Source organism: Echiichthys vipera (assembly GCF_963691815.1).
Source record: "Echiichthys vipera genome assembly, chromosome: 17".
In the NCBI taxonomy this organism is placed as follows: domain Eukaryota; kingdom Metazoa; phylum Chordata; class Actinopteri; order Perciformes; family Trachinidae; genus Echiichthys; species Echiichthys vipera.
Genome location: NC_139842.1, coordinates 15,690,780 through 15,716,902, shown reverse-complemented (window position 1 = coordinate 15,716,902; position 26,123 = coordinate 15,690,780). Strand labels below are relative to the sequence as shown.

General features: G+C 40.5%; 5 protein-coding genes across 9 annotated transcripts; 2 read left to right on the top strand and 3 right to left on the bottom strand.

The window, feature by feature from the left end:
• Positions 1 to 238: 238 nt before the first annotated feature.
• eif3g (eukaryotic translation initiation factor 3, subunit G) lies at positions 239 to 7,399 on the bottom strand (the record flags this gene model as incomplete). Of its 4 annotated transcripts, none has more annotated exons than XM_083931727.1 (10): positions 3,190 to 3,254; positions 3,052 to 3,098; positions 2,297 to 2,385; positions 1,723 to 1,782; positions 1,531 to 1,635; positions 1,226 to 1,421; positions 976 to 1,092; positions 734 to 870; positions 438 to 544; positions 239 to 350 (listed from the first exon to the last, which is right to left on the bottom strand). In XM_083931727.1, exons 1-10 carry the CDS (start codon positions 3,210 to 3,212, stop codon positions 335 to 337), a joined length of 897 nt encoding a protein of 298 aa, XP_083787853.1. In that variant the 5' UTR covers positions 3,213 to 3,254. The 4 variants fall into 4 exon arrangements, with proteins under 4 accessions (XP_083787853.1, XP_083787854.1, XP_083787852.1 ...); XM_083931728.1 differs by having other exon boundaries at positions 982 to 1,092; XM_083931726.1 differs by lacking the exons at positions 239 to 350; positions 3,190 to 3,254 and adding an exon at positions 7,312 to 7,399 and having other exon boundaries at positions 434 to 544; positions 982 to 1,092.
• Positions 5,687 to 7,397, bottom strand: p2ry11 (purinergic receptor P2Y11). Its single transcript, XM_083931725.1, has 2 exons — positions 7,312 to 7,397; positions 5,687 to 6,832 (listed from the first exon to the last, which is right to left on the bottom strand). The coding sequence occupies exon 2, from the start codon at positions 6,770 to 6,772 to the stop codon at positions 5,807 to 5,809; it is 966 nt and encodes a 321-aa protein (XP_083787851.1). The 5' UTR covers positions 6,773 to 6,832; positions 7,312 to 7,397; the 3' UTR covers positions 5,687 to 5,806.
• Positions 7,400 to 8,664: 1,265 nt separating the features above from the next.
• ppan (peter pan homolog) lies at positions 8,665 to 12,597 on the bottom strand. Its single transcript, XM_083931572.1, has 12 exons — positions 12,405 to 12,597; positions 12,073 to 12,243; positions 11,748 to 11,849; positions 11,588 to 11,638; positions 11,236 to 11,406; positions 10,949 to 11,025; positions 10,584 to 10,691; positions 10,143 to 10,266; positions 9,971 to 10,049; positions 9,638 to 9,767; positions 9,383 to 9,540; positions 8,665 to 9,303 (listed from the first exon to the last, which is right to left on the bottom strand). Exons 1-12 carry the CDS (start codon positions 12,417 to 12,419, stop codon positions 8,888 to 8,890), a joined length of 1,602 nt encoding a protein of 533 aa, XP_083787698.1. The 5' UTR covers positions 12,420 to 12,597; the 3' UTR covers positions 8,665 to 8,887.
• A 3,473-nt stretch (positions 12,598 to 16,070) lies between these two features.
• angptl6 (angiopoietin-like 6) lies at positions 16,071 to 19,844 on the top strand (the record flags this gene model as incomplete). The annotated part of the gene is made up of 6 exons (XM_083931761.1): positions 16,071 to 16,541; positions 16,619 to 16,756; positions 16,851 to 17,052; positions 18,215 to 18,408; positions 19,298 to 19,568; positions 19,660 to 19,844. The coding sequence occupies 6 exons, from the start codon at positions 16,071 to 16,073 to the stop codon at positions 19,842 to 19,844; spliced, it is 1,461 nt and encodes a 486-aa protein (XP_083787887.1).
• Positions 19,845 to 20,336: 492 nt separating this feature from the next.
• LOC310959730 (hemicentin-2) lies at positions 20,337 to 25,896 on the top strand. 2 transcript variants are annotated; one of them, XM_083931190.1, is made up of 12 exons: positions 20,337 to 20,526; positions 21,453 to 21,722; positions 21,805 to 22,116; positions 22,224 to 22,526; positions 22,627 to 22,878; positions 23,079 to 23,408; positions 23,497 to 23,733; positions 23,825 to 24,043; positions 24,167 to 24,403; positions 24,495 to 24,713; positions 24,835 to 25,101; positions 25,262 to 25,896. In XM_083931190.1, the coding sequence occupies exons 1-12, from the start codon at positions 20,466 to 20,468 to the stop codon at positions 25,459 to 25,461; spliced, it is 2,907 nt and encodes a 968-aa protein (XP_083787316.1). In that variant the 5' UTR covers positions 20,337 to 20,465; the 3' UTR covers positions 25,462 to 25,896. The 2 variants fall into 2 exon arrangements, with proteins under 2 accessions (XP_083787316.1, XP_083787315.1); XM_083931189.1 differs by having other exon boundaries at positions 21,447 to 21,722.
• Positions 25,897 to 26,123: the final 227 nt, after the last annotated feature.

Below are 26,123 nucleotides of genomic sequence, written 5' to 3'. Positions count from 1 at the left end.
GTGTCTGTGGACAAATTGTAACAACTCGATAGCAAACCAAAAATTTAACAGTGTGTGCAGAGTTTTGACAAAGGGCCCTAGATTCAAAAATCGTGTTTTAACATTAAACAAAGTAATAGGTCTAGTATCAAACCAATGAATGTATAACTTTGATAAAATTGTAAGAAGTGATGGTTCAGTCAGAATAAAAGCTGCCTGGAGATTTAAAGCTATGCAAACTAGAAGGAAAACAATAAGATTGTGACAACTGCGATTCTCTTTATTTAAGTAACAGCCATGTTTTATCACAACAATAAAATCTGGCTTCATCCTTGAATATATTTTGATGAATTCCTCAGTTGTTTGACGGTCTGCAGAGAGAATTAAAAAAAAAAGGTTAGAAGCAAGAATAATCAACGTACCTTAAAACTTAATTTACAAAACTGACAACTACTTACTTGGCCCATTCAACATTGAGAATAAGATGATCATATCCAAATCCTGACACTCCTGCGATGGCTCTGGCTGCATCCTCCCGACGATGGAAACTGATAAACGCGAATCCCTGCAGGAAACAAAGTTGATGGATGAGACAAGTGGAACTTGCTGTTTTTCTGGTCTCTGTCAACTATACCACAATTTTTGACACGGTTTGCTAGTTAACTCAAAAGCACATTTTGTTAATGGATATAAAAACAGTTGAAGGGGAAACATTAAATGTGCAGGTTTTAGTATTCTTAAGATGAGCACTGACCTTTGACTGTCCAGTATTCTTGTCCTTTGCCAGATAGATCCTTGAGATGGACCCGAATGGTCTGAAGAGCTCCTGCAAGTCTGTCTCGCGGGTGTCCTCCGACAGATTGGTCACACGAATAGTGGCATTGTCATCAGCTGTAGGTGAAAAAATATACTGTTAATGCTGCGCAATGCTCCTCCTGCTGTATAATGACTCATGTAAATAATGGGTGCAAAGAATAAGGAGGGGGTTTAACTTACACCCACCTCTCCGGTTGGGCTGCATGGACTCCCCTCTACGCGTGCCCCCATCCCTCAGGCTCGGCGGCACATACTTCCCAGTCTTGCTCTGCGCAGGTTGTGCAGGCTCTGGCTCCGCTGGTGAAAGAGAAGAAAAACAGGCCACAACAGTCATAACTTTAGAAACAGCCAACCATAAGTCTAGCAGTGAGTAGTGTAGATTACAAAACAAACAACAAAATCCAAATATGTTAATGGTGTGCTGTTTTACCAGAGCCAGCAGGCTTGTCCTTGTCTCCGGTGGAAAGTCCAAGCTGTTCAGCCAGCTCCTTCTGCATGGGGCCCAGGGTGTCCTTGTATGGACAGCGGGTGGTCCAATGGTCGCCTTTGCAAATACGACAAGACACGATCTTCTGTCCTTTCAGTTTGTTCATGGGATCCTCATCCTGGTCTTGGGCGTTCAAGTCCTGCAAGAGGTAAAAATTAGGTACTTGGTCACAAGCTGAACCAAGAATATGACAGATCACTGTTCTGTACTGTGACGTATTTCACTGGGACTTAAAAAGGTCACCTCACCTCCTTGCTGGAGATGAAAGTCATGTAGACGTCATCACTGACTGTGGTGGTGGCAACATTGGGACCTGGTGCGTCAAACTCTGAGTTGCCAAATTTCTTCCAGTTCTGAAATGAGATAATATAATATAGTACACGGATTTTGCCCAAAGTCTTGTGCATTTCCAAGTGAATGCAACTAAATTAAAAGCAAACCTTTCTCCTGGCAACAGCTTTGGAGGCTTTTCTTGTCTCGATCTTGAAGGTCCGCACAATCTACAGGACGAAATAAGCAAATGCATAATCAATTTCCCAGAAGCAAAATGTTTTACGTCCTGTAGTCAAAATACCCAAACCTGCATGAGCTACAGGGTACTAGTTAATATGTAAAGCATGCAGTCCATTAAACCTGTCATTGTTTCTAAGTAGTTACATCTATCAATGAACATGTTTTTAAAGAGCGACAGAAAACCTATAATATACACAACAATGAATGACAATATCTATTGGTTCTGCAGTTTTGCAAGACAAAAGATACCTAGAAGTGCATATTGGACTATATGGTTTTTGAGATTAACTACTTTGGTCCTGATGTTTGAAAGATGAATAAATAAATGCCTCTGTACCACAATGTCTGTCTAATAACGCAGGTAAAAGTACAATAAAATAATTTCTAAGCCTGTGTAAGAGCTGCCACAGGAACTACACCCATGAATTGCATCCATATACAAACCAGCATTGTGAACCATCTTTAAAGTGCAACATAATCATATATCTGAATATAACTTACCTTGAACTTCTTTCCATCATCATCTATTTTATATTCCGTGATAGTTTTTATGTTTCCTTTGATGGTTTCTTTGGGGGGTGGTAGGGTGCCTGACAAAAGAAGAATATTCAGGTTAGACTTAGAAGGGGAAAAAAGCCAGAAAGGAAAATACACTTTTTTCCTGCCCTATTGTTAAATACTTTGGATCCAGTTGGTCCACATAGAACAAGTTAATTTGTCCATCAACACTTGATAATTGTATGCTGTCAACACAGTCAATGGAGCTGCCTCAGACCATCCAATATATACTGTATATTGATCACATATCCAGTTCTGAATTTACCCAGAGTTCACTTAAAGTCCAAATTAAAGTGTGTACATTTGTGAGGACATGGTAACAGCACAATAGCTACTGCATTTTACGTTTAAGTCTAACTAAAGTCAGTAGCATAGCTAGCTGGCTAACTTTTAGCTAGCTTACCGTTACCAGTGAATGACACTGCCTACGTCACTGTCCAAGAGCCTCAGCATATGTCGATTACATATTTCATCAATAAAAAGAGCCCTTTCATGTCAGTCACTCAAACCTTTCTAACCAAGCATTTCAAACATTAGATATCCAAAACAACACAAGTAAGTAAATATTTTATTTTGACTATTACGCCCGTCAACCACGTGGAGGTGGAAGCCGCCTAGCCGGCCTCCTCCTTCGGAAAGCAGACAACCAGAGATGTGCTAGCATTAGCTAACTACGCTAACTAACGATAGCTCTTTACCTTCATCTACTTCCTCCTCGACTTGGTCTGCCCAGCTGGGCTTGGAGCTGAAAGAGGAGAGATTGATTAGCGATATTAGAGCAATAAAAGACCGCAAATGCAAGCAGAACGTGCTAAATGTTTTATAATAAGACTCACTCGTCGTATTCGATCGACGGCATCCTCTCAGCTAGCTTAGCTTCAGGACCGTAAAGAGCGGAGAAGCGCGAGTCGAGCCGCCGATGTAAACACTTCCGGGACTTTAACTTCGCAATAAAAGCACCACGTTTATTTAACTTCACAATAAGAGTCCTGTATTCTGTTTATCATTGGTTTCTAACGAAATGTTACTGTTTGTAGGCTAACAAATAATGTGTAATCATATATGATATAGATCACTATTTCCATTATTGTAGTACCCAAGCTGCTCTCTCTCGTGGTATTAGAAGGAATCTCCAAATTAAAGAGGAGACATTTATTACTAAATTAATATAACACTAAGAAAATATTTAAACTTTTAAGATCTGTGAAATGTAATTTAAAACAAGTTTAGCATTCCCTGTCTTATTTTTGTTTCAATATCAGCCTGTTACGTAGTCACGTTCATGAGTTACAAGCTAAATTGTGACGGTAAGATACAGTAGTAAGCGGAGGTAAAATGATTGGTTTGAAAACACTGACATGATGGAATAAACCTTCCTGTCCATAGCTGATGAACAGGAAGGTTTAGCTCATACTGTATTTTAACATTGTTCTTGAGAGAGCCTGACATTTTCTGAGATGGAACGTCATGTACAAGGTTTAAGGAACAACTGATATAGATGATAAAGAGGTAAAGTGACAGTGACCCAGAATGCCCATGCTGCTCACAAAGCCTAAGTGCAGTGACTACAAAATCACTAATAACATGTTTCCTGCACAATTTTGGACCTTAAAGTATGGAGGTTAGGATTGATTTGGATAAAATATTTAATGGTAAACCATAATCCCTTGTTAATGTGCCAAATATCCATTTGTTGGGTGGTTAAGCAAACTCGAAAGCCATTTTTTTGTTTACTAAAAATGTTGATAGTAACTACGCTTTTACTTTGTAGGACAGCATACATCAGACCACAAACAACAGCTTTTCTTGTCAGCTTTTTAAAAAAAACAACAACAACAAAACTTAAAAATTGTTTGTGGTTCGTGATAACTTAAGGATAAGAGCAGCACACTTTTTTTTTTTACATTTCTATAATGTATGCTTTTGTTGTTTTGGATTGCTTGCATTCCTCTTTCAAATGAAACTGAAAAAATCTGCTAATGTCCACACAGGCTTGGAAGGGATTAGGAAGTCACAAGTCAGCATTGCTTCATCATAAACCCCGAAAAAAACATTTCCTCCAAGAGTGCTAGCTTGAATCCTTTTAATAAACTGATTTGTCTTTTTTTTCTATTTTTTATGTTGTGTCATATTAAAATCTTAAATCTGATTATGTTTGTGCTGTTAAAGACAATCCTATCTGTTATATGATTTATAAAAGTGAGGATTAATCTGCAATGTGTGATTACACAGCAACTGTGCTTGTTTGGATTTGGGATCATAATTAAAACTCAGTCAGTGGATATAAAATATCAATTATATAGTCAAACATTTCTACCTAAAATAGTGCAGACTGAGTCAGACAGGAAGCGAATCAAAGTGACGATTGAACAAAATTAGGCACATAACAATGTTAACAAAAAACATTATTACAGATTGTAATGTTTTGCATTAAGAACAGTAACTTTCAGAAATAAAAGAAGAACAAAATAGAATAGAGAAAGATCTCTAGTGTATAAAAGTGGCTTAAGTTTTACAGCATGAGATATTGATAAACTTTACAGAAAAGTTGTCAATCAGCAGCTCTAATTCCTCATCATCCGCCTGTTTTATTTTATTTATTTAACCTCTATTTAACCAGGTTAAGTCCCAATGAGATCAAGAATCTCCTTTTCAAGGGAAACCTGGCAACATCAGTTAAAACTTCCAGACAGAAAGAACAAAATACATTACATTACAGCGATCACAACAAACACAAAGAGGCAGTCAGAATCATATCATATATCTTAGAAGCGGTGACAAGTGAGGTATTTGGATTCTAAAACTTTTAAAATGTATCTAAAATGATTCAAGGAAAAGCAGTTCATGATGTTTAAGGACATTCTGTTAACTGTTTCAGTCTGAGGGGGCCGAGCACTGGAATGCCACTTTTCCACTCTGTACGAACACTGGGGACAGACAACATATAAAAGTCCTTTGACCGCATGGAGTAATGACAATCTGTCTTTTGATGAATGTACGTATAGATAATGCAGTAGGCCAAATATTGCCTTATAAACATGCTCTAGTGAGTGTGTCTGTGGGTTGCCAATGCAGGCCAACCTACCCGGGAGTAAAGCACACATGGGTGAGTCAGAGGCTTACAATTTGTGATGAACCGAAGGGAGGCATGAAAAACTGAATCGAGCATATGCAATGCCTTGGCAGGCGCATGCATATTCAAGAGATCCCCATAGTCCAACACAGGCAAAAATGTTACAGCACTAAGTCTCTTTTTTACATTAAAAGAAAAACAAAACTTGTCTCTGAAATAAAAAGTTGCGCCTCAGTTTTTTGACAAGACATTCAAGATGTGGTTTAAAAGTGAGAGAGTCATGAATTAAAATACACAGAAATTTAAAAGAGCTAACTTTCTCAATGACTGTTCTCCAAAGAGTGACCACTGAGAGGAGATTCTGTGGCCTACTCTTAGATTTAGAGAACAACATCAGCTTGGTCTTGTTTGCATTTATTGTTGTTATCCTCTAGGCTCTTCCCACAGCAAGCCACTCTTATACTGTCAAACAAAGCCATGTAAAGGATTGGATGGATACACATGTTCAGAGTTGCCAGTCCTTTGGACACCTGGTACATGTCGTAGACCCAACAAACAGGGTTGTTAGGATTATGGATTCTCTGATACAAGTGACAGATCTGGAAGATGTGGTACGGCACAAAGGAAATGGCATACAGCACAATCACTGATGTGACCAACAGGGCTACCTTGCGTTTCTCCAATGTGGTTATACTGACATTTTTCCACACCACCGAAATCACAACACAGTAAGAAGTGAAAGTAACCAGGAAGGGAACAAGACACCCAAACACAGCAAGAAACATTTTGTAAGTAAAGTGAGGGCTTTCAGGGCTTTCATCCTCAGGACTCTTGTCACAGAAGGACACGCACAGAGTCCTGTTACTGTGCCTATTGCGGCAAACTGAGGCAAATTTCAACACAGGGCAGGAAATGACTCCTACGACGATCCAGATGATAACACTGATGACCTTTACATGGACAGGCTCTACATGAGATCGGGTGAAAAAGGGACACGCAAGGGCCACACATCGGTTTACACTTATTGCCATGATGAAGAAGATGCTAACATATAGGTTGCAGGTGAAAAGAAACCTCTCGATTTTACACGCAAAGTCCCCAAACACCCAGTGTTTGTCCAGTGAGTAGTAGACTATCAGCAAAGGCAGGGTCAGGACATACAGAAGGTCACTGATAGCCAGGTTACAAGACAGGACAACCCCAGTGTGCCAGTTCCTTCTCTCTCTGCCCACCAGAAGCCACAGGGCAAACACGTTTCCCGCCAGGGCCACGATAAACTCGACTCCATACATTGAGGGCAGCAGGGCCACCTGAAACCTCTCACAGTTGGAGAAATTCTGCAACATCTTCAGCCGAAGGTTAATTTGTTATCCAGCTGCTTTCACGCAGTTTGTACCGTCCAATATCTGTAGATTACAGTATGTTAATTCATTAAATTTGAGAACAAGTCTTAATCATGCATTCATTCATCTTCAACCGCTTGTCCCTGTCAGGGTCGCAGGGCACATAGAGACGAACAGAGACAACCATTCGCACCTACGGACAATTTAGAGTCATCAATGAACCTAACAGGAGCATATCTTTGGACTGTGGGGGGACACCGCAGAACCCGGAGAAAACCCACACAGACGGGGGGAGAACATATTGTTTAAATTTAAATATAGTTCAAGTTTGATTTCTGAATGAATGATTTGATCTTTATCGTCATTATACAGGGTGTACAATGAAACTTTGTTCAACTGTGAAATAAGACACAATAAGTTTGACAGGTATAAAATACATAAAGGCAGACATGGTTAACTATGTGAAGTTAATCAGAGAGCATTAATGACCCTACAATGTGATACTTAGAAAAGCAGAAAATGGCATGTTAACTTCCACTCACCAAAAGGCAGATGTGCAGTGCCCCGTGCTGTGTGATAACTTCAAAGAAAGCGCGTGAAGCTTCTCAACCGTCATATTCATCTGAGGGAGACATGTGAGTGAGATGTGGAGGATTTGCAGCCAGAGCCTGCAGCCACTTCCTCTCTTACCCAGGGTGTATTTTCGCAATTTGAAGAACCAAAACCACGAAGACTGTCGTGCCACGCTTTTGCAAAACAAAGCGACAATAAATAGCCTCCAGTTCAATCTGATTGAGTAGGCGTGTTCATAGTTTATAGATCATATCAGGACATTATTTCTACTGAATATGACCAGAAAGTACTATTGGGGCATGCACGCCTGCTTATCTGACATTTATCTATTTTAAAGTTTAGAAATAGCCTGGCCTACCCCCCCCCCCGAGTCTGCTCCATATTTACACATTTGGACCTGAAATGTATTATTCATAATCGATGCAGATTATGCTACTACTAAAATACTGTAAAAACCCGCGTTTATTTTGTCCGAATGTCTGTTACAGATATCTCTCATCTTGTTTCGACGATGTTCCATATATTTTAAGATTTATACAAACGGCACACACAGAGTGAAATAATAGTGTTTTCCTATCTTTGTTCCTCAGCCACATCCTTTGAGCTTCCGGTTATTTCCTCCCAAAACCCTATTTCTATTTTTATTATTTTGTCCCTGCCAAACACATTTATGTCAACTAATCCTTAAATGTAATAGTTCTGTAAATACCAGGCATGTTAATAGGCTACTTCAAACCAATGAAAAACGCGTCGGAGTAGCCGATTACAAATGAGAAAAGTTACATTTCGGGCTTCTGATACTTTCATTTTGGTCAGACTGACATCTAGCACGGTCTGTAGATGTAGATGGCCACTGCATAGTTACATACAATCAGAGAAAATACTTCTTAGTGGGTTATTACCTGTCCTTTAATTAATACATGCCTGCAGAAAATCACTTTGATAGTGTGATGTCTAAGATATTCTTTATCAATGACCTGAGCTAATAGGCTTCTTACCGCTACTCACAAGTCAATCCTTCTTTGAAGACATTGGTGGAGTATTAGTTGAGGAGCATCAGCAAGTGAAAGTTAAATTCCCTGGATGAGGTGTCTAGGGCTTGAACCGGAAGTGCAGGTAGGGGGATTATCATACCGTCTATGCATTCTTGAAATTCCAAGGAAACGCCTTAATGTGTTCCCGCAAAGAACTCCTTGAATTAGACAAACGTCAGGTCGGTGTTTGTTCCTTGTGGTTAAATTACAAACAGACGCTTTACAGAAAATTAATGATAAAGCACACCCTGAAACCTACTGCACACTAAATAAAATAATTCACCAAGATCATTTTTAAACAATTTATTAAACATGTACAATTTCAATGAATCTGTACAATGTGAAAAATATAGTTGGTTCTCTGTCCGTGTGCGGATTTCAGCAATAAACTGTCTCTCAAACAACCAGAACAGCACTCACGAAGCTGAGGCATTGATGGCAAACTTATACTTGCTGCCATCTGGTGGTCAAACATAAACACATTCAATGTCCAGGTCCAGAGAGAAGAGGATCAGCCTTTTCCCTTCCTCTGTTTGAAGCCTTGCTTTGCTCCTGCGCCTTTCTTCTTGAAGGCCTGCTTGCTTTTCGGACCTTTAGATTTGAAAGATTTGTCTGTGTTTTTCTTTCCCCCGAATGTTTTGTTCCCATCAAAGTTCTTCTTTCCGCCAAATTTTCTCTCCCTGTCGCCTGGTTTCTTTCCTCCGAATGCCTTCCCTCCAGGCTTCCTTCCAAATGTTTTTTCCCCGTCCCTGGATTTGTTCCATCCTTTCCCCGTTTTGTCCCTGTGATGTCCTCCTGGGCCACTTCTATTGGGTGATTTAGCATCTCTGTCTTTCCTAAATGGTTTCCCTGGGGACAGTTTCCTCTTCTTGGCGGGCCCATGATTCCTCTCGGAGCCGTGCCTCTTCATGGTACTGGGGAACATGTCTGAACAGAAAACAAGCCTTTGTTAATACAATAATTCCAAACAAGACCCAAGAACTACTGGCAAAATAGATATATTTACCTTCGTCTGGCTCCTCTCCTACGGCCTGTCTGTAGTACTCTGCCTCATCATCAGATTCAACAGCAGCCGGCTTATCGTCCTGTGCCCCGGGGTCCTCCACCTCACTGTCCTCTTCAGCCTCAGCAAGTTTCCGCTTAATGCCTTCCAGGCTCTTTTTCCTGTTAGGAGGAAAACAAACCATTTTACACTTCCACCAAATGAAAAAAAAAATAAAAAAAAAAGAGAGCAGCGAACATTTTTACAAGGCCAAATTACTTGTTCTCTTCTCGTTTCTCTTTCTTCTGAGCAACATTCTGCTCCTGCTTTTTCCGGCGATCCTTCTTCTCTTTCAGCTGGGCCTCCTTCCTCTTCAGGATCTCCTGTATTTCATCCTCCGTTTTGGAGACTTGCAAACACAGCACATAACTTCCCATTAAAAGACCATTTAGATAAGGTATATACACTGTATCAAACTCTGTAATCTTTAGATGCATCAGTAAGCGTTTACTTTTGGAGAAAAATCACATAATTCATAATGATTTTGTCATCATGTACACCAGAATACATCGAGCAGAAATGTAAATGAATAAAGGACAAGAGTGCGCTCACTCATGGTGTGATAAAGAACATCCCCATCTCCCATGCCTTCTTGGATCTTTGTCAGCTGCAGAGTCATTCGGGGACCAATCTGAGGACAACACAGTGCATAAATGCAGGTGCCATCCGTGCATCATTTTCAGATTATTTATTTAAAGAATTAACCTCCCTGAGCGCCACGTACCTCGGTCAAACGGACAGCACTCTGCTGGGATGCCATGTTGCCTCGGCCAGAGTAGACCTGTGGTAGCTCGGTTATGTTGTGCTCCCCGTCTTGTTCGGCTTCACTCTCTGAAAGGTTCGCCCCCCTGAGAGACGCAACAGAGCACAAAATAGTTCATCACATCAGCAATACTGCCGTTGTTCCTGAATGATCCATTTTAACGAAAAGAATGAGGGTCAAATCTGAACCCTGCCTCGGTGCGTACCAGTGTTTTCCCTGCATGTCTCTATGATGTTTAATAAAAAAAAAAAAAGCCACAGCAAATTCAGATCTTGGTACAAGGACACTGAATTGTTACTGGCTCGCTGGAACTGATCCGATTTACTCCTAAGGTAAGGAAATTTGGTATTGAATGACAGGGAAGTTCATTATCCAGCCCTTGCACCTCCACAAGAACCTTACTTCATCATCAGTTCGCTGATATCCTCGAACTTGCTCATGTTGGGGAACTTCTCCTGCATCAGCTTCTTGACTCCACGGCTCATGCCCACAGGGACGACCTTCAGGCTGCTGCAGGATGGGAAAGGGATAATGCAGGTTAGCGTGATAACTACGCAATATATACTGTACAAGAGATGTGGTTATTGCGTGGAGGTCCCATCAGTGCGTTTACTTTGAAGATGCATCACTGAACAGTCAAATCACAATCTGTCATCATCTGAGCCTCTCGTATTTTGTCAAAGAGCAGCTACAACCAAGAGCGAATGTATGCAGCTGTGACGATTTTTCAACTGAGAAAACAATGCTTATGGCAAAATATTACTTACTAGTGTCGAAATTCTATTTCCTGGGTCTCTGGGTTGAAATTCAGCAGCACACACCTCTTGATATTGTTGAGGCTCACCTGGAAAACAACAATATCCTTGTTTTTGCTAGAATTCAGAGTTAAACAGTTAAGATGATAAATGGCTCAGATTCAGAAATCAGAAAGCGTTTACTTTTAATAAATCTTCAATGGAAATCTCAGAAGACTATACGTTCATCATGCCAACAAGGCCTTTGAATCTCGAGGTAACCAAAGGGACAACGCAAGATTTGGCCTTAAAGTACATACCTTGTGCACATTAATTGAAGGAAACATGTTCTGAAACATGGTGGCCATGAGTTTGACATGCATGCCGTCGGATCCAAAGTTATTGAGGATGAGTAGCGGGTGATGAGTGAACTGCTGCTCGTGCATTCTGTGCTTCTTTAGAGATGAAACCACATCTTTGACAAGAGAGTACTGTAAAACAGTTCAAAAGAATCCTTTTAAGATTGGGAAGAATTAAGAGGCAACAATAGCGTAGGCAGTTTGGGCTCATCAGTGCGTTTACTTTGAAAGCATCACTAACAGTCAAATATTAAAATGTCATCATCTGAGCCCAGCTATCTATTGCAGCGTAACCACAAGTTCATATCTGTACCTTCAGCACTCGGAAATGAAGCATTGGTCCTTTGGGAAGTCGGGCAAGTCTCTGAAAGCACAAGAAATGTGTGGTTGGACGGTGGCGCTGGCAAAACAAAAACAACTGGAAAGTCATCCACTACTAAGATCTGTTTGTTGATGGCGGAATGTGAGCGTACCACGTTGACAGAGCTGGGAGTCTTGCTGAAGATCATGAAGTGTGTCACTCCCAGTGGCCCTGCTATAGCCACGAAGTCTTTCAGCACGTTGTTTTTCCTGACCTGTTAAAAAAAACACAACAGATCAGGCACAGCGGCTGTGAAACATCATGATATGGCAAAGACGTTTCATGTTACTGATTAACATTGCTATTTTACTCAAAAGTTCGAATAAACCCCCTACTCTACATTTTAGTGATGCCGTGTAAGCAACATGGCCTCCTCGCCCAGCAGTTATCTGTCACATTTGTGCTGAAGAAAGGATGCCCCAGTTTTACACACAGACCTTCAGAGACTCTGCCGTGTACGGCTCCATGACCCTCCGCATGTCGAGGATGAGCTGACCCACGTTTTTCCCAACCTGGCCCCGATTAAACACGAAGGAGTGGGGGATGGCTCCGTAAGTCTCCTCGGCCACATGGTTGGCAGTTGTTCGGGATTTCTTCTGGTTCTTTGTCTGAAAGCACAACATCCATATATGAATTGTGATGCATTTGGTTTTAAAAAGACATTTGACACTTGGTACAGTTTCACACAGGAACAATGATAACAGTATCTTGAATAATAGCGTTAGGTCTTTAGTTTAGGCTAACCCGCTAGCTCTAGGCCGTTACTCACCTTTGATTTCCCCATTATTCAGCGGGATGTTTTAGAGCTGCTTGAATCAACACAACAGCGTTACATTAATTGTTGTTACACTATTATTGTACTTCTACTAAAAAACACGTTCATTATGACCGCAAAACGCTATCTACAGCCGTTAGCACGAACGGAGTTTCAACTACGAAGCCAACGCCAGTAACGACGTCGTCTCCCACATGGTGCTACCGATGTGTGTCACACTCTAATATATCCGTGTTGCCTATGTGTCTCGAAATAGTTCCTAGCGAAAGTGATCCGCTGTGTTTACTGTACAGTACAGTATTCTTAATTTCAACACTTATGTATTAATAATTCATTTATTATAATTGTATTTATTATATACACTATAAATAAATTAATGCTACTAATTATGGCGAAGGGGTGCGCTTAAAAAAGTAACTTTTCGAATTTGTAAATTTAATATTTGTGCTTAAATCATTTTTATATGTGTTTTTCTACCTGCAGTGGTGCGATCATTTCGCTTTATTATTATTATTATTGCTATTTTTGTTTTCTGTTTAAATTTTATTTACATATTCGGAATAAATATTTCAATCATTCAATCAAACAAAACATTTTAATGTGTTCCATTGGTCAGACAATAATGAACTACAGCATATTTAAAATTTCTTTTACACATTTTTACATGGTGTAATGCATATTATCTATGCCTTTGTCCTTTTTATGGAGTAACCATCTGTATTTTCCGTGTGAATAATGTTGAACTGTAAATCTTAACTGTCACCAACAAAAAACAATGGTTATATGATTGTTTTTGTTCAGCTGTGATTGTTTTCGCGTGGCTACTTTATTGTGAAAGATTATTTTTACGGAAATGTTAGCACGTTTTGTTGCATTCCTCGTTGTGTCCACAGCCACTAGAGAGACTGCAGTAAACCATGCCCGAGGTAGGACTTATGTATATATACATTTGTGTTTGTAAACCTTCTGGCAAAATAAATGCATTCTTATTTGTGTGCACAAAATGTATAAATGCACCGTTATTTTCTATTGGACTCCTTAAAACAGGCGCAATATACTATGTTAATTTTAACTGTCTTTCTTTAACTTTATTTAGGAGTGGTAACGGACTGTAACAAAAAAAAAAAAAAAACAGAAACATTGATTTTATTTGGTAGAAGAGGACACATTGAAATCACAATATGTAATTAGCTCCAATGGGTGGCAACAATGCAGCACTGCCAGCTGCTGTGAAACCACAAACAAGAATATAATTTTAGGTGTCACATGCACTTCACACACCCCATCATTGAAGGGTCTAATCTTTGACAGGTCTGTAGCCTATTACAGGAAGACAACTGCTGCAATATCAAATATGTTATTTCAAAGTGTTTACTGACAACACTGCTGACCACAGACTATGATGTAACACCAGAATTACATGCAAACAGCAAGCAGTTGTGATAGAATTCAGATAGCCAAAATAAATTTGGCCTATTTGATTGCACACTTTCGCCCCACCCTGTAACTGCACTGATATCACAGATCGGGTGTAACCAGCAGTGGAAGAACATCCCACCCCACAACATTTAATGCATCAAAGTTTTTTAAGGGGAAGATTGCTACGTCATCCCATACAACAGAAAGCAGCTGCAGTTATGTACAACAAACTAAAGCTGAATCAGAAACTGTACGCTTGTGCAGACCGGTGCAGACTTGTCTGATTCTCCTTTAAAGATCAACTTGAGGGTAGTTGGCACACTTCGCTATGACTACACTAAGGCTATTTGAATTTGAACTAAATAACTATGAGGTACATGTACTTAAATATTTACATGTTATGATCCTTTTTACTTCCAATATTGCACTCTTTTCACTCCATTGCAATTATTTGACTGCAACAATTACGTTGAAAAATTAAGATTTTACATGTAAAACATATGATCAGTTTATAAAATAAGATGCATTGTTATGGATTAAAGTAACCAGCAGTAGCATAGAAAATCAAAATTAAAGGTAAAATTAGCATTACCTCAACCAGCTGTTGCTTTTGCAGCGTACATGTACATGCTCATGTATTAGTAATTATATTCCAATATCATGTTATCTTTTATTGGCATTGCCATTTTTAATAAAGTAAATAATATGAATACTTCTTGTACAACTGCTACACCCAACTTAAGTCAGATAAAAGATAAAGCCATGTAAATGTCTAAGTGTTAAATGTTAGTCCCTATACATCTATAGCTAATGTACAATTGTTTACGATGTGTATATTTTTCAGGAAACCGAGCTGTCTATTACAGTAAAACGTACCAAAAGGATAGTCCCAGATTAGAGCCAACACACACTAGCAGGGAGAACATATGCCAACTGCACAAGTGATGTGGTGGAAGTATAAATGAAAGAGCTGAAATAAGTTGTTGATTAACTGATAAGCTGAACAACAGAAAGTTAATCTGCAACTATTTTGATACTTTAAGTATTGTTTTGGAGCATACAAAAAATAATCCCAAACATTGACTGTTTCACTTCTCACTTCTCGTATGATGAGGATGCCATTTGTGAACGTCACTTGGGGCTCTGGGCATTTCTCATTATTTTTAGACATTTTATAGACACAACAACCATTCACAAAACCATCAATAAAAATAAACATTAGTGTGAACCACTGCAACTAGTTCAGATCCTTATGGGATAGAGTCTGTGGCAGGATATCAGGTTGACGGCAGAGGGAGGAGACATCCAGCTAAACAGCAGGTACTGGGAGGCGGCGTCATTTGGATAGTTTGTAATTAGTCTCCCTCTCCAGAAATCCTGACACAGAAGAAGAGGTAGTCTGTAGCTGCTGACAAAACTTGCGATGCCATTCTTGTGTTTGCTTCTTGAGATTCATTTGTGACCCAAATTTCGCTGCGTCATCTTCACTTCAACATTTACGGAGGACCACAGTCCGATTTTAATTCGGAGGAAGAGGCTTGTTCATGTGACTCTTTTTGGTCTTTGAACATGTGATTTTTTTGAAAATGCTTTAGCCGTTATTTTACATTTGTGCATCCTGGGAGCTTCAGCTACACAGTAGAGGAGAACAAAGACACCCTGAACACTTTTCAGCTGCTACGGTAAGTCAATATAATCCACTTTAATGCAGACTGAAATGTTTATGGCATTTAAAAATTGCACTTAGACAAATAACTCATTAGTTTGTTAAATCATACCGGAATATGTTTAATTCAGTAAAAAGGTATTTGTTTGAAATGTAGACATATGGTTCTGGTACCAGTGAGAAATCTGGGCAAGAGATTCCTGTGTCAGATGTCCATATTGACTTATTTGGATTCATATGTTTATGGTGTTGACCGTGGTTGTTGTGGCTAGGTGTGGGGTAACTCTTCTGTTTACCGTGAGATGGAGATGTGTTTATTCTGGCTGGTCGATGTTGACTGTTGTCTTTTCAGTGTTGACCTGCTAATAAATTCCAGCCAGGGGGAAATGTGTGTAGCTACTATCACTTTGCAAGGAAACATCTGGTGAACAGTTAAGACCGACAACCAACTGCTTCTCTGAATGCAACGTTTATGTCTTAGTATCACTTGTTATTAATGTGTTGTTATTGGTGTGTTAATTTCCATCATGTCCTCTCCTCCGCTGCCAGGGTGCCCTCCGAAAATTAACACATTCATGGAGAAGACTCTGACAATAGGTCTGACTCTTTTCTTAACACTCTGTGTGGACATACCAGGAGCCAGGGGACGGAATGAAGGGGCCCATGGCGAGAGCACCCAGAAACGTTCATCGAGATCTTCGGATACAAAAGGAGGCCGTTGCTCCTACACTTTCATTGTTCCACAGCAAAAACTGACTGGTGCGCTGTGTTTGAACACACAGTCTGCTTCTACTAACCAGTCAGAGGTGGCAGCACTGCGGGCGGACCTCAGACGGCAGCAGGAGCAGCTGGAGAAGCTCCGGGGCCAACTGGAGAAGGAAGGGTCCCTCGCCATGGACGTAAGAGCCCTGCGCAAAGAGAGCATAAGCATGAATTCACGCATCACCCAGCTCTATGCCCAGCTGCTACAAGAAGTTATACACAAGAAAGACCAGGCTCTGGAGCAACAACGGGTGGAGAACCTCCTGCTAAATGCGACAACACTGGTGAGCAGAGCACAGCAAAGCTACATTTTATCCTTCTCGTTATCAAATTAATCCTTATGTCTGGTGCAACATGTCAGGCGCTGCAGGTGTCCAGTAACTACAGGGACCTGGAGAAGAAATATGGAGCCCTCACCTCCACGCTGAGTTCCCAGAACCAGTTTATTGCTCGTCTGGAGAAGCAGTGCCAGTGCAGGGACTCAACAAAGGCCTCCGTGGTAGGAAACAAGCTGGTCTGCATGTTGCAAATTTATTTTCTGTTTTGACACGGGAACTAAGAATGGTTTGTCGTTTTTGTGTTGGCCTGGACAGGTGACGCCCGAACCACCTAAAAGGCAGTCTAATGTGCATCCTAATTACAGCTCTGAAGCCAACGAAATGACCAATGATGTTCAAAGGGACCAAAGTGCTCTTCCTCCACAGCAGGAAAAAACAGTTATTTCCCTTCCCACCACTACAGCCAACACCCCTACAGACCCTCCTTTTGTTAGTTTTCCTATCACAAAGACTCCAGGTACATCAATGTAAAGCATATCTTCTAGCAGAACTGCTTAATTAGACTTGTGTGTATAGACGTATCAATCTTCTGTCAGAGTTATTTAGCTGCTTAGATAAGCGAAAGTTGAAGGAGTCAGTGACCTGCTGGTAGGAGCCATATCTCTCTGAGAATGCCTAAACAGTGTGAAACACAGCCAGCAGCTCTTATCAGAACAGAGAGGGCTTTATAATGAAGAAAACTTGTGAAAACACAGGATTTGTTGGAGTTTTAAATGACACAGCTACTGTATACTTGCACAACTGGAATGTTTGAAATGACAAAGTAGAGGATTTCAGCAGTATTTCAAACAAGGCATGATGAAAGACCACATGTTGTCTGTGTGGATGTGACTGAGCACATAATACAAATGCCTGTCAGTGATTTAGGCATTATCACTTAAGTGTGGGAGATTCTCCTCAATGTATACATTTTCTCCGTGCAGATTCCTATGTTCATCTTATCAGTGGGATGTAAGACACCACAGACAACATTTTTGGGGGAAAATTCCTCAGCTCTAAAAAGATAAGCCGATCTTCCCGGAGCTGAAACCAATGAGGATTATCAAAACCATCCGTACCCAGCGCCCTAGTGTTTTCTTAGATTGCCATAACTGAGTTTAAATCAATGTTGCAATGAGTTTGACAAAAAATAAATCCCCACAAGCCATTAACTCCATTTCAAAGGTACTATGAAAATTAGAAAGGCACTCAGAGAGAGAGAGAGAGATAGATAGATAGATAGAGAGAGAGAGAGAGAGAGAGAGAGAGAGAGAGAGACAGAGACAGAGAGAGAGAGAGAGAATGTTCACAAAAAGTGTATTATTTCTGTTTCCACCAAGTCTCATGCAAATCAGGCCAGTAGTCCGTATTGTGTAATCCTGCTGGCAAACAAGCAAACAAACCAAACTGAAAACATGATCTCCTTGGCGGAGGTAATCACTGCTTGATAGGATCTAAAGTATTATGTTTCGATTCGACTCTGTCTTGCTTCACAGACTAATTAATTCGAAGTGAGAGTTATTGGCCATGACATAGCAATACATTATGGTCAAAATATAACAGTAACATATATCTGCATATTTCCTATTGTGGTTCAGACACCATCATTTGGTTCCATATATTTCTTTCTCCCATCTCAGGGCCATGGCGGGACTGCCAGCACGTGCTGGAATCAGGTGAGACCACCAGCGGTATCTACCTGCTCCGTCCACAGAGCGCCAACCGGCTCCTGCAGGCCTGGTGTGAGCAGAGTCGGGCTCAGGGAGGGTGGACGGTCATCCAGAGGAGACAGGATGGGTCGGTTAACTTCTTCAGAACTTGGGAGCAGTATAAGGTGATTCCTAGTGTAGTGTGTTAGCATGCTGACGTTGGATAATTAGCCCCAAAGTTCTGCAGGTGTTCAGTCATAAACCAAAGTATTAGACAAATTGAAACTTTGACCTGATGAGGGTGCTAGGTGAAAAGTCAGGCGATCACCACTGTTAGTAAAGGTCATCCTGAGGGGAACATGAATATCAATGTCTTGGCAATACATCCAATAGTTGTAACTATAATAGAAGGAGTGTCTGTCTGTATATGTCTGATTTTCATCCCATCAACTTTACACATGGCGGGTGTATTCCTGATGACCCAAGGAAGTGTAGTGCTGAGTTTGAGTTCTTGAGCTCAACGGGAAATATTTAGTGTGTTATGTATAAACTGTCTAGTGTATTGAGAGGAGACCCCTATTAACTGTTAGAGCATCTATCGGCATGCTGGGTACAGATTGCTCTCCTTCGCTTGCTACAGTACATTAAAGAACAAATGAGGAAAGAAAGGCCATTCAGTTAAGACATTAAGTTGTACCAAACTCAAACATTTCAAGCCTCAACGATGTAACTTTTGGAATAAACGCTTTTTTTCCCCCACGAAAATAGCCTTCTCCCAAATAGCTAGCTGTATACTCCATTATTGCTACGGGACATGACTAGGCCATGGAATGTGTATTACTCATGACCCAAGGAAGTTCAAGGACGAGGTTGGATGAGCAGAAAGCTGCAAGCAGAAGGCACTTATTGAACAGCAACTGCACTTGTTTCTCTAAAAAATGAATAGTCAGAAGATCACCAAAGTTCTAGTAGGATACATCCTCCGAGGACCGTCAATGTCTGATCCATATTTTTAAGAACAACACAAGATAAATATTTTTCCTCAGATTAAATCGGTTTGTTGGTGTATTGCAGCAAGGCTTTGGGAACCTAGATGGAGAGTACTGGCTCGGCCTGGAACACCTCTACTGGCTGACTAAACAGGCCCAATATAAGCTGCGAGTGGCTCTGGAGGACTGGCAGGGCCGGCATGTTTTTGCTGAGTATGACAGCTTCCACCTGGAACCGGAGAGCGATTGGTACCGGCTGCGGTTAGGACAATACCACGGCAACGCAGGGGATTCCCTCTCATGGCACAACAACAAGGCCTTCACCACTCTGGATCGAGACAAGGACAGCTATACAGGTATTCTTTCCTCCCGGTCCTGTTTGTTACATCTCTGTTGGTATTTTGACATTTTTCAGTTGACAAGCATGTTCCTCTGTTGTGTCGCTAGGTAACTGCGCTCATTACCAAAAAGGAGGCTGGTGGTACCACATGTGTGCCCACTCCAACTTGAATGGTGTGTGGTATCGTGGCGGACACTATCGCAGCCGTTACCAGGATGGGGTCTACTGGGCAGAGTTCCACGGAGGGTCCTACTCTCTCAAACGAGTCTCCATGATGATCAAACCCACATAACATTTCCATTATTGACGTGTGAGAAAGAAACGTAATGATGCAGACGTGTAGAGGGCCTTAAAGAATATGTTTCAGTTTTATCCCTGTATAGTTTGAGTCAGTGTGTCTGTTAATAAAATAATGTTTGTATATGTTAATTAGAGGCCAGTTAGTAACGTGTGTATAGACTATGAATCACTGGATGATGACTCACATGTACTATGTTGAAATGTCTCTGTTTTGCAATTTCCTGACCACATTTGATGTTTTATAATTTGCAATGTACCTTTCAAAAATAATAAATACAATTATGCCAAAGTAACTGCTTCTTGATGATTATAAAATTATTCAGAAAATGATCCATTAAATTATATACAAAATATCGGCAGACAGGAGCTCTGTTCCACAAACAGCAAACTGTGGTTTTGGTGTCATATTTCCGTTTTGCAGTTTCCTGTACACAGGGCGTTGAATTTCCCCTGGTATACTTTTCTTTTTACCGCCCTAAGCTGGTGAAACTGTCAGCAGCAGGCCGAGGCCAGCTCTGAGCCAGGATTAATTTTATCCAGGTACTAAAGCTGGACGTCCTCTGGAGTACCCTGAAATACACCTCACCTCTTCCATCGACCTCTTACCTGCTGCATGCTCGCCATGCTGCCTCTCAGGATGTTGGGCATCCTCATGCTCATGTTTTCACTGTGCGGTGAGTGATGATGATCTTCTACAGGAGCTCTGTGGGGGTCTTAAATGCGATAGATTATTTTGTGCTGGCACAACGGACAAAACATTCAAATAGTGGGGTAATTTCTTGCTTGCGTATATTTTCAATAGCCCCATGTGTTACAAGTGATGGAGACTAGAAAAAGAAACTGACAACTGTATACTGGATATTTTGAGAAAAGAAAAATGCTGACCAACATACTAACTTAAATGATTATGTAAATTGGTAACAAAAGTTTTTTCAACTTCATTTCAATTATACTGTGCTTTTCTAACTTGTTAACTCGACTATTTTCAGTGATACCTTTTGAATGAATGAATTGTTAATTATATTTTAATTCCTTTTAGTTAGGTGCTGTTATCTATCATTTAAAGGATGTTGTAAAAAAAGGTGGAAGTTGTCATGCTGAAGACCTTTGACTTTTTGAAAGAATTAAGTGAAACAAATTAACAAAAGTGTAACTTCTGTAGACGTAATTAAAACTTTTTTTAAAATTGAAATGGCAGAGGTGCGCATTAGGATGTTTGTTGTAAAAACTTCCACTAAAGTATTTTTGACGGTTGACTAATATAAACCACAATTGTGGGTGTGGTTGATGGAGTCCATTTTGAAATTAAAACGTATAAGAAGAATTTTAGATCAATTATCGTCTTAGCACAGCACAGATGGTTAACAGAAAATATATAAATACTGTATTAACTGTAATTCAGTATATACGCACTGTTTGTTAGGGACTTTTACTGAATTTCTGCCAAAGATGCTGTATAGTTGTTCTTACTGGAAACAAGACAGTACTGTGAGCTGAAATTCAACAGGTCCAAAGTAAAACTGACATGCATTGACCACTAGAGTGCAGCACAATTCACTTGTAAAGTCTAATAAAAACATTACCATTTGTCTAGCAACAGATGCAGACAGTAGTTGCCCCACTGACCTCATCCTGGTTCCCCCTGAGGTTGTAGAAAAAATTGGAGGGTCGGTGGTGGTGAACTGCAGCAACATTGATGATGATCATTATGGGATGTACTGGACTGTTGAAAACACGGACTCTCCAAGGGAAGGGGACAGTTATACCATCTGGAATGTGTCACTTTCGGACTGGAATGTAAGGGCAGAGTGCAAAATGAAGCTGAATGACACTCAAGAATGCAGCAAAGAACTTGAAATCACTTTGTACAGTAAGTGTCATTTCAAATGAATTTTATATAATGGGTATAAATGGGCAAAAACCATAATCTATATTGAATTTTGTTTTGATAGAGGATCCAGAAATCGTCGTGTTTCCTTTAAAGCATGGAGCTGCAGTGGAAGGGACGCTGCACGAGCTGCAGTGCAATACCGATGTTGCTCCTGTCCAAAACCTCACTGTGAGGTGGTACAAAGACAATCAAACCATCAGGACAGACACTTTCAACAGCACAACCAAAACACCAGTAACCGTGTCGTCTATTCTGGCAGTCAACATCAGCAGAGCAGAAAACGGAGTTCAGTTTATATGTGAGGCTCAGCTGGACTTTGGGCCACATAGATCCCCTCCTGCTGTTTCTGACAAATACACTGTTCTTGCACACTGTGAGTAAACACTGTTGTTTCCAGATGAACAGAATAATAATTTCCTCAATGTCATTCTCTATCATGTCAATATTGGAGCAAATAAAAAGCCCTCCTTTGCATTTCAGATGCTCCTGAGCTCAAAAACCAAACAGAGGGTGTCTATGTGAATGAGGGTGATGATGTCACCCTGAACTGTGAAGCTGATGGACACCCTACTCCTCTCTTTCACTGGACATGTGAGGGACTGAATATCTCAGAGACCACAAATAATCTCAACATCAGTCGAATAACCACCAGCACAACCTGCAACTGCACAGCTACCAACAGCCTGGGAAGCATAACTAAACAAATCCATGTGCAAGTCATCAAAATGACCATAGCAGCAGCCCCTGCAGCGATGACCACCCCTGAGGCATCAACACCAAAAGGTATACGTCTCAAGTCCTTTACATTCATTTAGATATGAAATATGTATCTCTTGTGCAGCAAATTAAGCTCTGTTTAAATATGCTTACTTTTGAATGGCAGCTTGCCCCTTAGTAGTGACGCCTGCTGAAGTCGTGGTGAGATTTGGGGATCCAGTTTCAGTTAACTGCAGCACATCAGCTGCAGATGTTCCCCTGATGGGCTGGGAGGCTGCAGTTGGAGCCAATACGTCTACAGGTCCGGATGTCATCTGGAGAGTTGAAAAACTGAAAGACTGGACCATGAAACCTTTATGCTACATTAATCTAAATGATGGTTCCCAGTGTTCTGAGATGATAGATGTCACTGTTTATAGTGAGTACAAGTCTACAGACCACTATGTCTTCATCTTGAGATACTTTTCCAACAAAATGTTTGATACACTGTCTATTGCTTATAGAAACTCTTTAAAGTACACTTACAGTACCACAAAAGCAAACTCAATATGGAAGATATTATGATGTTTTCTCATACACTTTTTCCCTACTAATTAATTTCAACTGCATTATTTGTAGAGACTCCAGACTCGGTGTCAGTCTCTTCTGTGACTCATGGGTCACAGATTTGTGAAGGCAAGGAGCACCAGCTGAAATGTGACATCAAGGATGTGGCTCCTGTGGAGAAGCTGAACGTGAAGTGGTACCGCGGCAACGAAACTGTGCACACTCAAAGGTTTAATGACACCAGAAAGGTCCCAGTAACTGTGAACTCAACCTTGATATTCACTCCTGAGAGAGATTACAACGGAGCACTTTTCAGATGCGAGGCTGAGCTGCAGCTAGGACCAAATGGACCAAAGCTCATCCCTACTGTAACCTCATCACCTTATAAGGCTGTTGTGTACTGTGAGTTGTCCACTATTGGATTTTTACTTACTAAATACATCCCTTTAATATCGAGTTTTAATGAATGTATGCTGACCTTTAATTGTAGATAAGCCGCTGTTCAAAGCGTGTCCAGGCCGTTACGCTGGTGTGGAGCATGAGTTCAGCATGCAGAGCTTTCCCTGCCCAGTTGATGGGAAACCTCCACCCAATGTTCGATGGTACTATGAGGGACAACCGATCCGCGCATCTGAGCCCCTCACCAGGAGTCAGTCAGGAAAGTACACAGCTGTAGCTAGAAATGCCCTTGGCTTGAGCAACACCTCTGTGGATATCACAATTGAATGTGAGTGTATCAGTCCTACTTGATTGTATATAAGTTCATATTTCCTTCACCATTATTTATTCCTAAAAGTATTTTGATACAATGTTCACAGATGGCCCTTCATTTGCTTGTGATGATCGCTATGAGGTGCAAGAGAATGGTAATTTCCAATGTAAACCAGAGGGATTACCTGAACCAACCGTCACCTGGTATAAAGATGATAAAGAGGTTTCCCCACAGCGCTGGACAAAGTATGATAGTGGAGATTACTTAGTTAAAGCAACTAACAAACATGGAACAGCCAATCACACGCTTCATCTTAATGTTTTGTGTAAGTTTTATTATTTGGAATCACCAAAATAATCTTTGTATGCTGTTTTTCTTACCCTGAATATAAGGGATTTGGGATTATAATATCAAGTATTAATTAATGTATGCTGACCTTTAATCGTAGATAAGCCGCTGTTCAAAGCGTGTCCAGGCCGTTACGCTGGTGTGGAGCATGGGTTTCGCATGGAGAGTTTGCCCTGTCAAGCTGACGGGAACCCTCAACCCAACGTTCAGTGGTACTATGAGGGAAAACTGATCAATACATCTGAGCCCCTCACCAGGAGTCAGTCAGGAAAGTACAGAGCTGTAGCTAGAAATGCCCTTGGCTTGAGCAACACCTCTGTGGATATCACAATCGAATGTAAGTGAATCAGTCCTACTTGATTGTATATAAGTTCATATTTCCTTCACCATTATTTATTCCTAAAAGTATTTTGATACAATGTTCACAGATGGCCCTTCATTTGCTTGTGGTGATCGCTATGAGGTGCAAGAGAATGGTAATCTGCACTGTAAACCAGAGGGATTACCTGAACCAACCGTCACCTGGTATAAAGATGATAAAGAGGTTTCCCCACAGCGCTGGACAAAGTATGATAGTGGAGATTACTTAGTTAGAGCAACCAACAAACATGGAACAGCCAGTCACACGCTTTATCTTAATGTTTTGTGTAAGTTGTATTGTTTGGAATCACCAAAATAATCTTTTTTATGCTGTTTTGTTTACAGTGAATCTAAGTGATTTAGGATTATGAATATTCTTCTTCTCAATCCTCACCCTTCTCTACAAAGATGCCCCTGTGTTCAAGGTGGAAACTGAAAATAAGCAGGTGAACCCGGGTGGAAATGTGACTTTGGACTGCCCTGCTGATGGCAACCCTCTCCCTTCGATCCATTGGAGTGGCTACCCCACTGCAGTGAACTTGAAGGAGACCAACAGGGGGAGCCAGAAGAGCATCAGCGTCACAGGAGCCACGTCTACCAATGCTGGTGTTTACATCTGTGTTGCCACGAATAAAGTTGGGAGTGTGACAAGATCTGTCACACTGGCGATTCAAGGTATCATTATTGACTATGTGCAGAGCACTCATGGAAATGTATACATTGAAGTTGTAACTGATGTTGCTATACATAGGTTGCAGACAAGACCCTATTCATGGCATCAAAAAGTGAAAAGTACACTTTCAATTTACGTTGTTTTATCTTGTTTGTCTTACAGAAAAAAGAAGTGCAGTCCCCCCAACAGTCATTTGGTTGTTGCTTCTTATATTGATCGTCGCCCTCATCATCGTCATCATCCTCTTTGTCAACAACCGCAGGAAAAAATATCGAAAATATAGTTTTGTTCCTGACAAAACTGAAGCCAATGATGGTTCAGGTATCCCTATGGCTCCTCTGTCTAACGGGGTGCAATCATAGGATATATATTACTTGCTGAATAGGTGAGATGGATATGTAGTTTTTCTTGTATTTACATTTTAACTTTGATGTGGTACGATTCTAGTTTACACCAGGGAATACATGTGAAAATTACTAATGAGGAGCACTTGTTTACAAAGAAGTGCTGCTGACAAAGTAGGTGTATTGTAACATTTGTATTTTAATTGTGCAGCTGTCATATAATCTAGCTTTTTAGATGTTTTTGAATTCTTCATAAAGTCACACAATAACCTGTGTCAATATGTTGTGTGTGTGTATTAGAAACATAATGACTTACTGTGTCTTTTACAATGAGTATCTTTATGGTTTCACATTCTTGTTGCTTTCACAATGCTATGATTATTGTCAATGCCTGATTTTTGTAGTGTAATCATCTTGTTTATCACATTAAAACATGTATTTTATATAATTGTACAGCTAGTACAGTTGTGACTGATTTTGCAAAGATTATTTTGCCAGTGTCTTTATTTCAGAGAATTACTGAATGATTGAAGAAGCGCCTGTTGCTCTTCAAGGCTTGTATAATTCTGCCAGCATCACTTTTTGAGGCTGCAAGGATGAAGTGGTGATTGATGATGACTTTTAGGATGATGTGTCTGGGCAGCACAGAGACACTTATAAACCAGGTTATACTAAAACAT

Coding starts and splice junctions, on each gene's coding strand:
- p2ry11 (XM_083931725.1), bottom strand. CDS start 6,772: ATGTTGCAGAATTTCTCCAACTGTGAGAGGTTTCAGGTGGCCCTGCTG.
- ppan (XM_083931572.1), bottom strand. Junction 11,407..11,587: donor TTCATTTCCGAGTGCTGAAG/GTACAGATATGA, acceptor ACTGTTTTACAG/TACTCTCTTGTCAAAGATGT. Junction 9,304..9,382: donor AGGAGAGGAGCCAGACGAAG/GTAAATATATCT, acceptor TTTTCTGTTCAG/ACATGTTCCCCAGTACCATG.
- LOC310959730 (XM_083931189.1), top strand. CDS start 20,466: ATGCTCGCCATGCTGCCTCTCAGGATGTTGGGCATCCTCATGCTCATG. Junction 22,879..23,078: donor GATAGATGTCACTGTTTATA/GTGAGTACAAGT, acceptor CATTATTTGTAG/AGACTCCAGACTCGGTGTCA. Junction 24,404..24,494: donor TGTGGATATCACAATCGAAT/GTAAGTGAATCA, acceptor CAATGTTCACAG/ATGGCCCTTCATTTGCTTGT.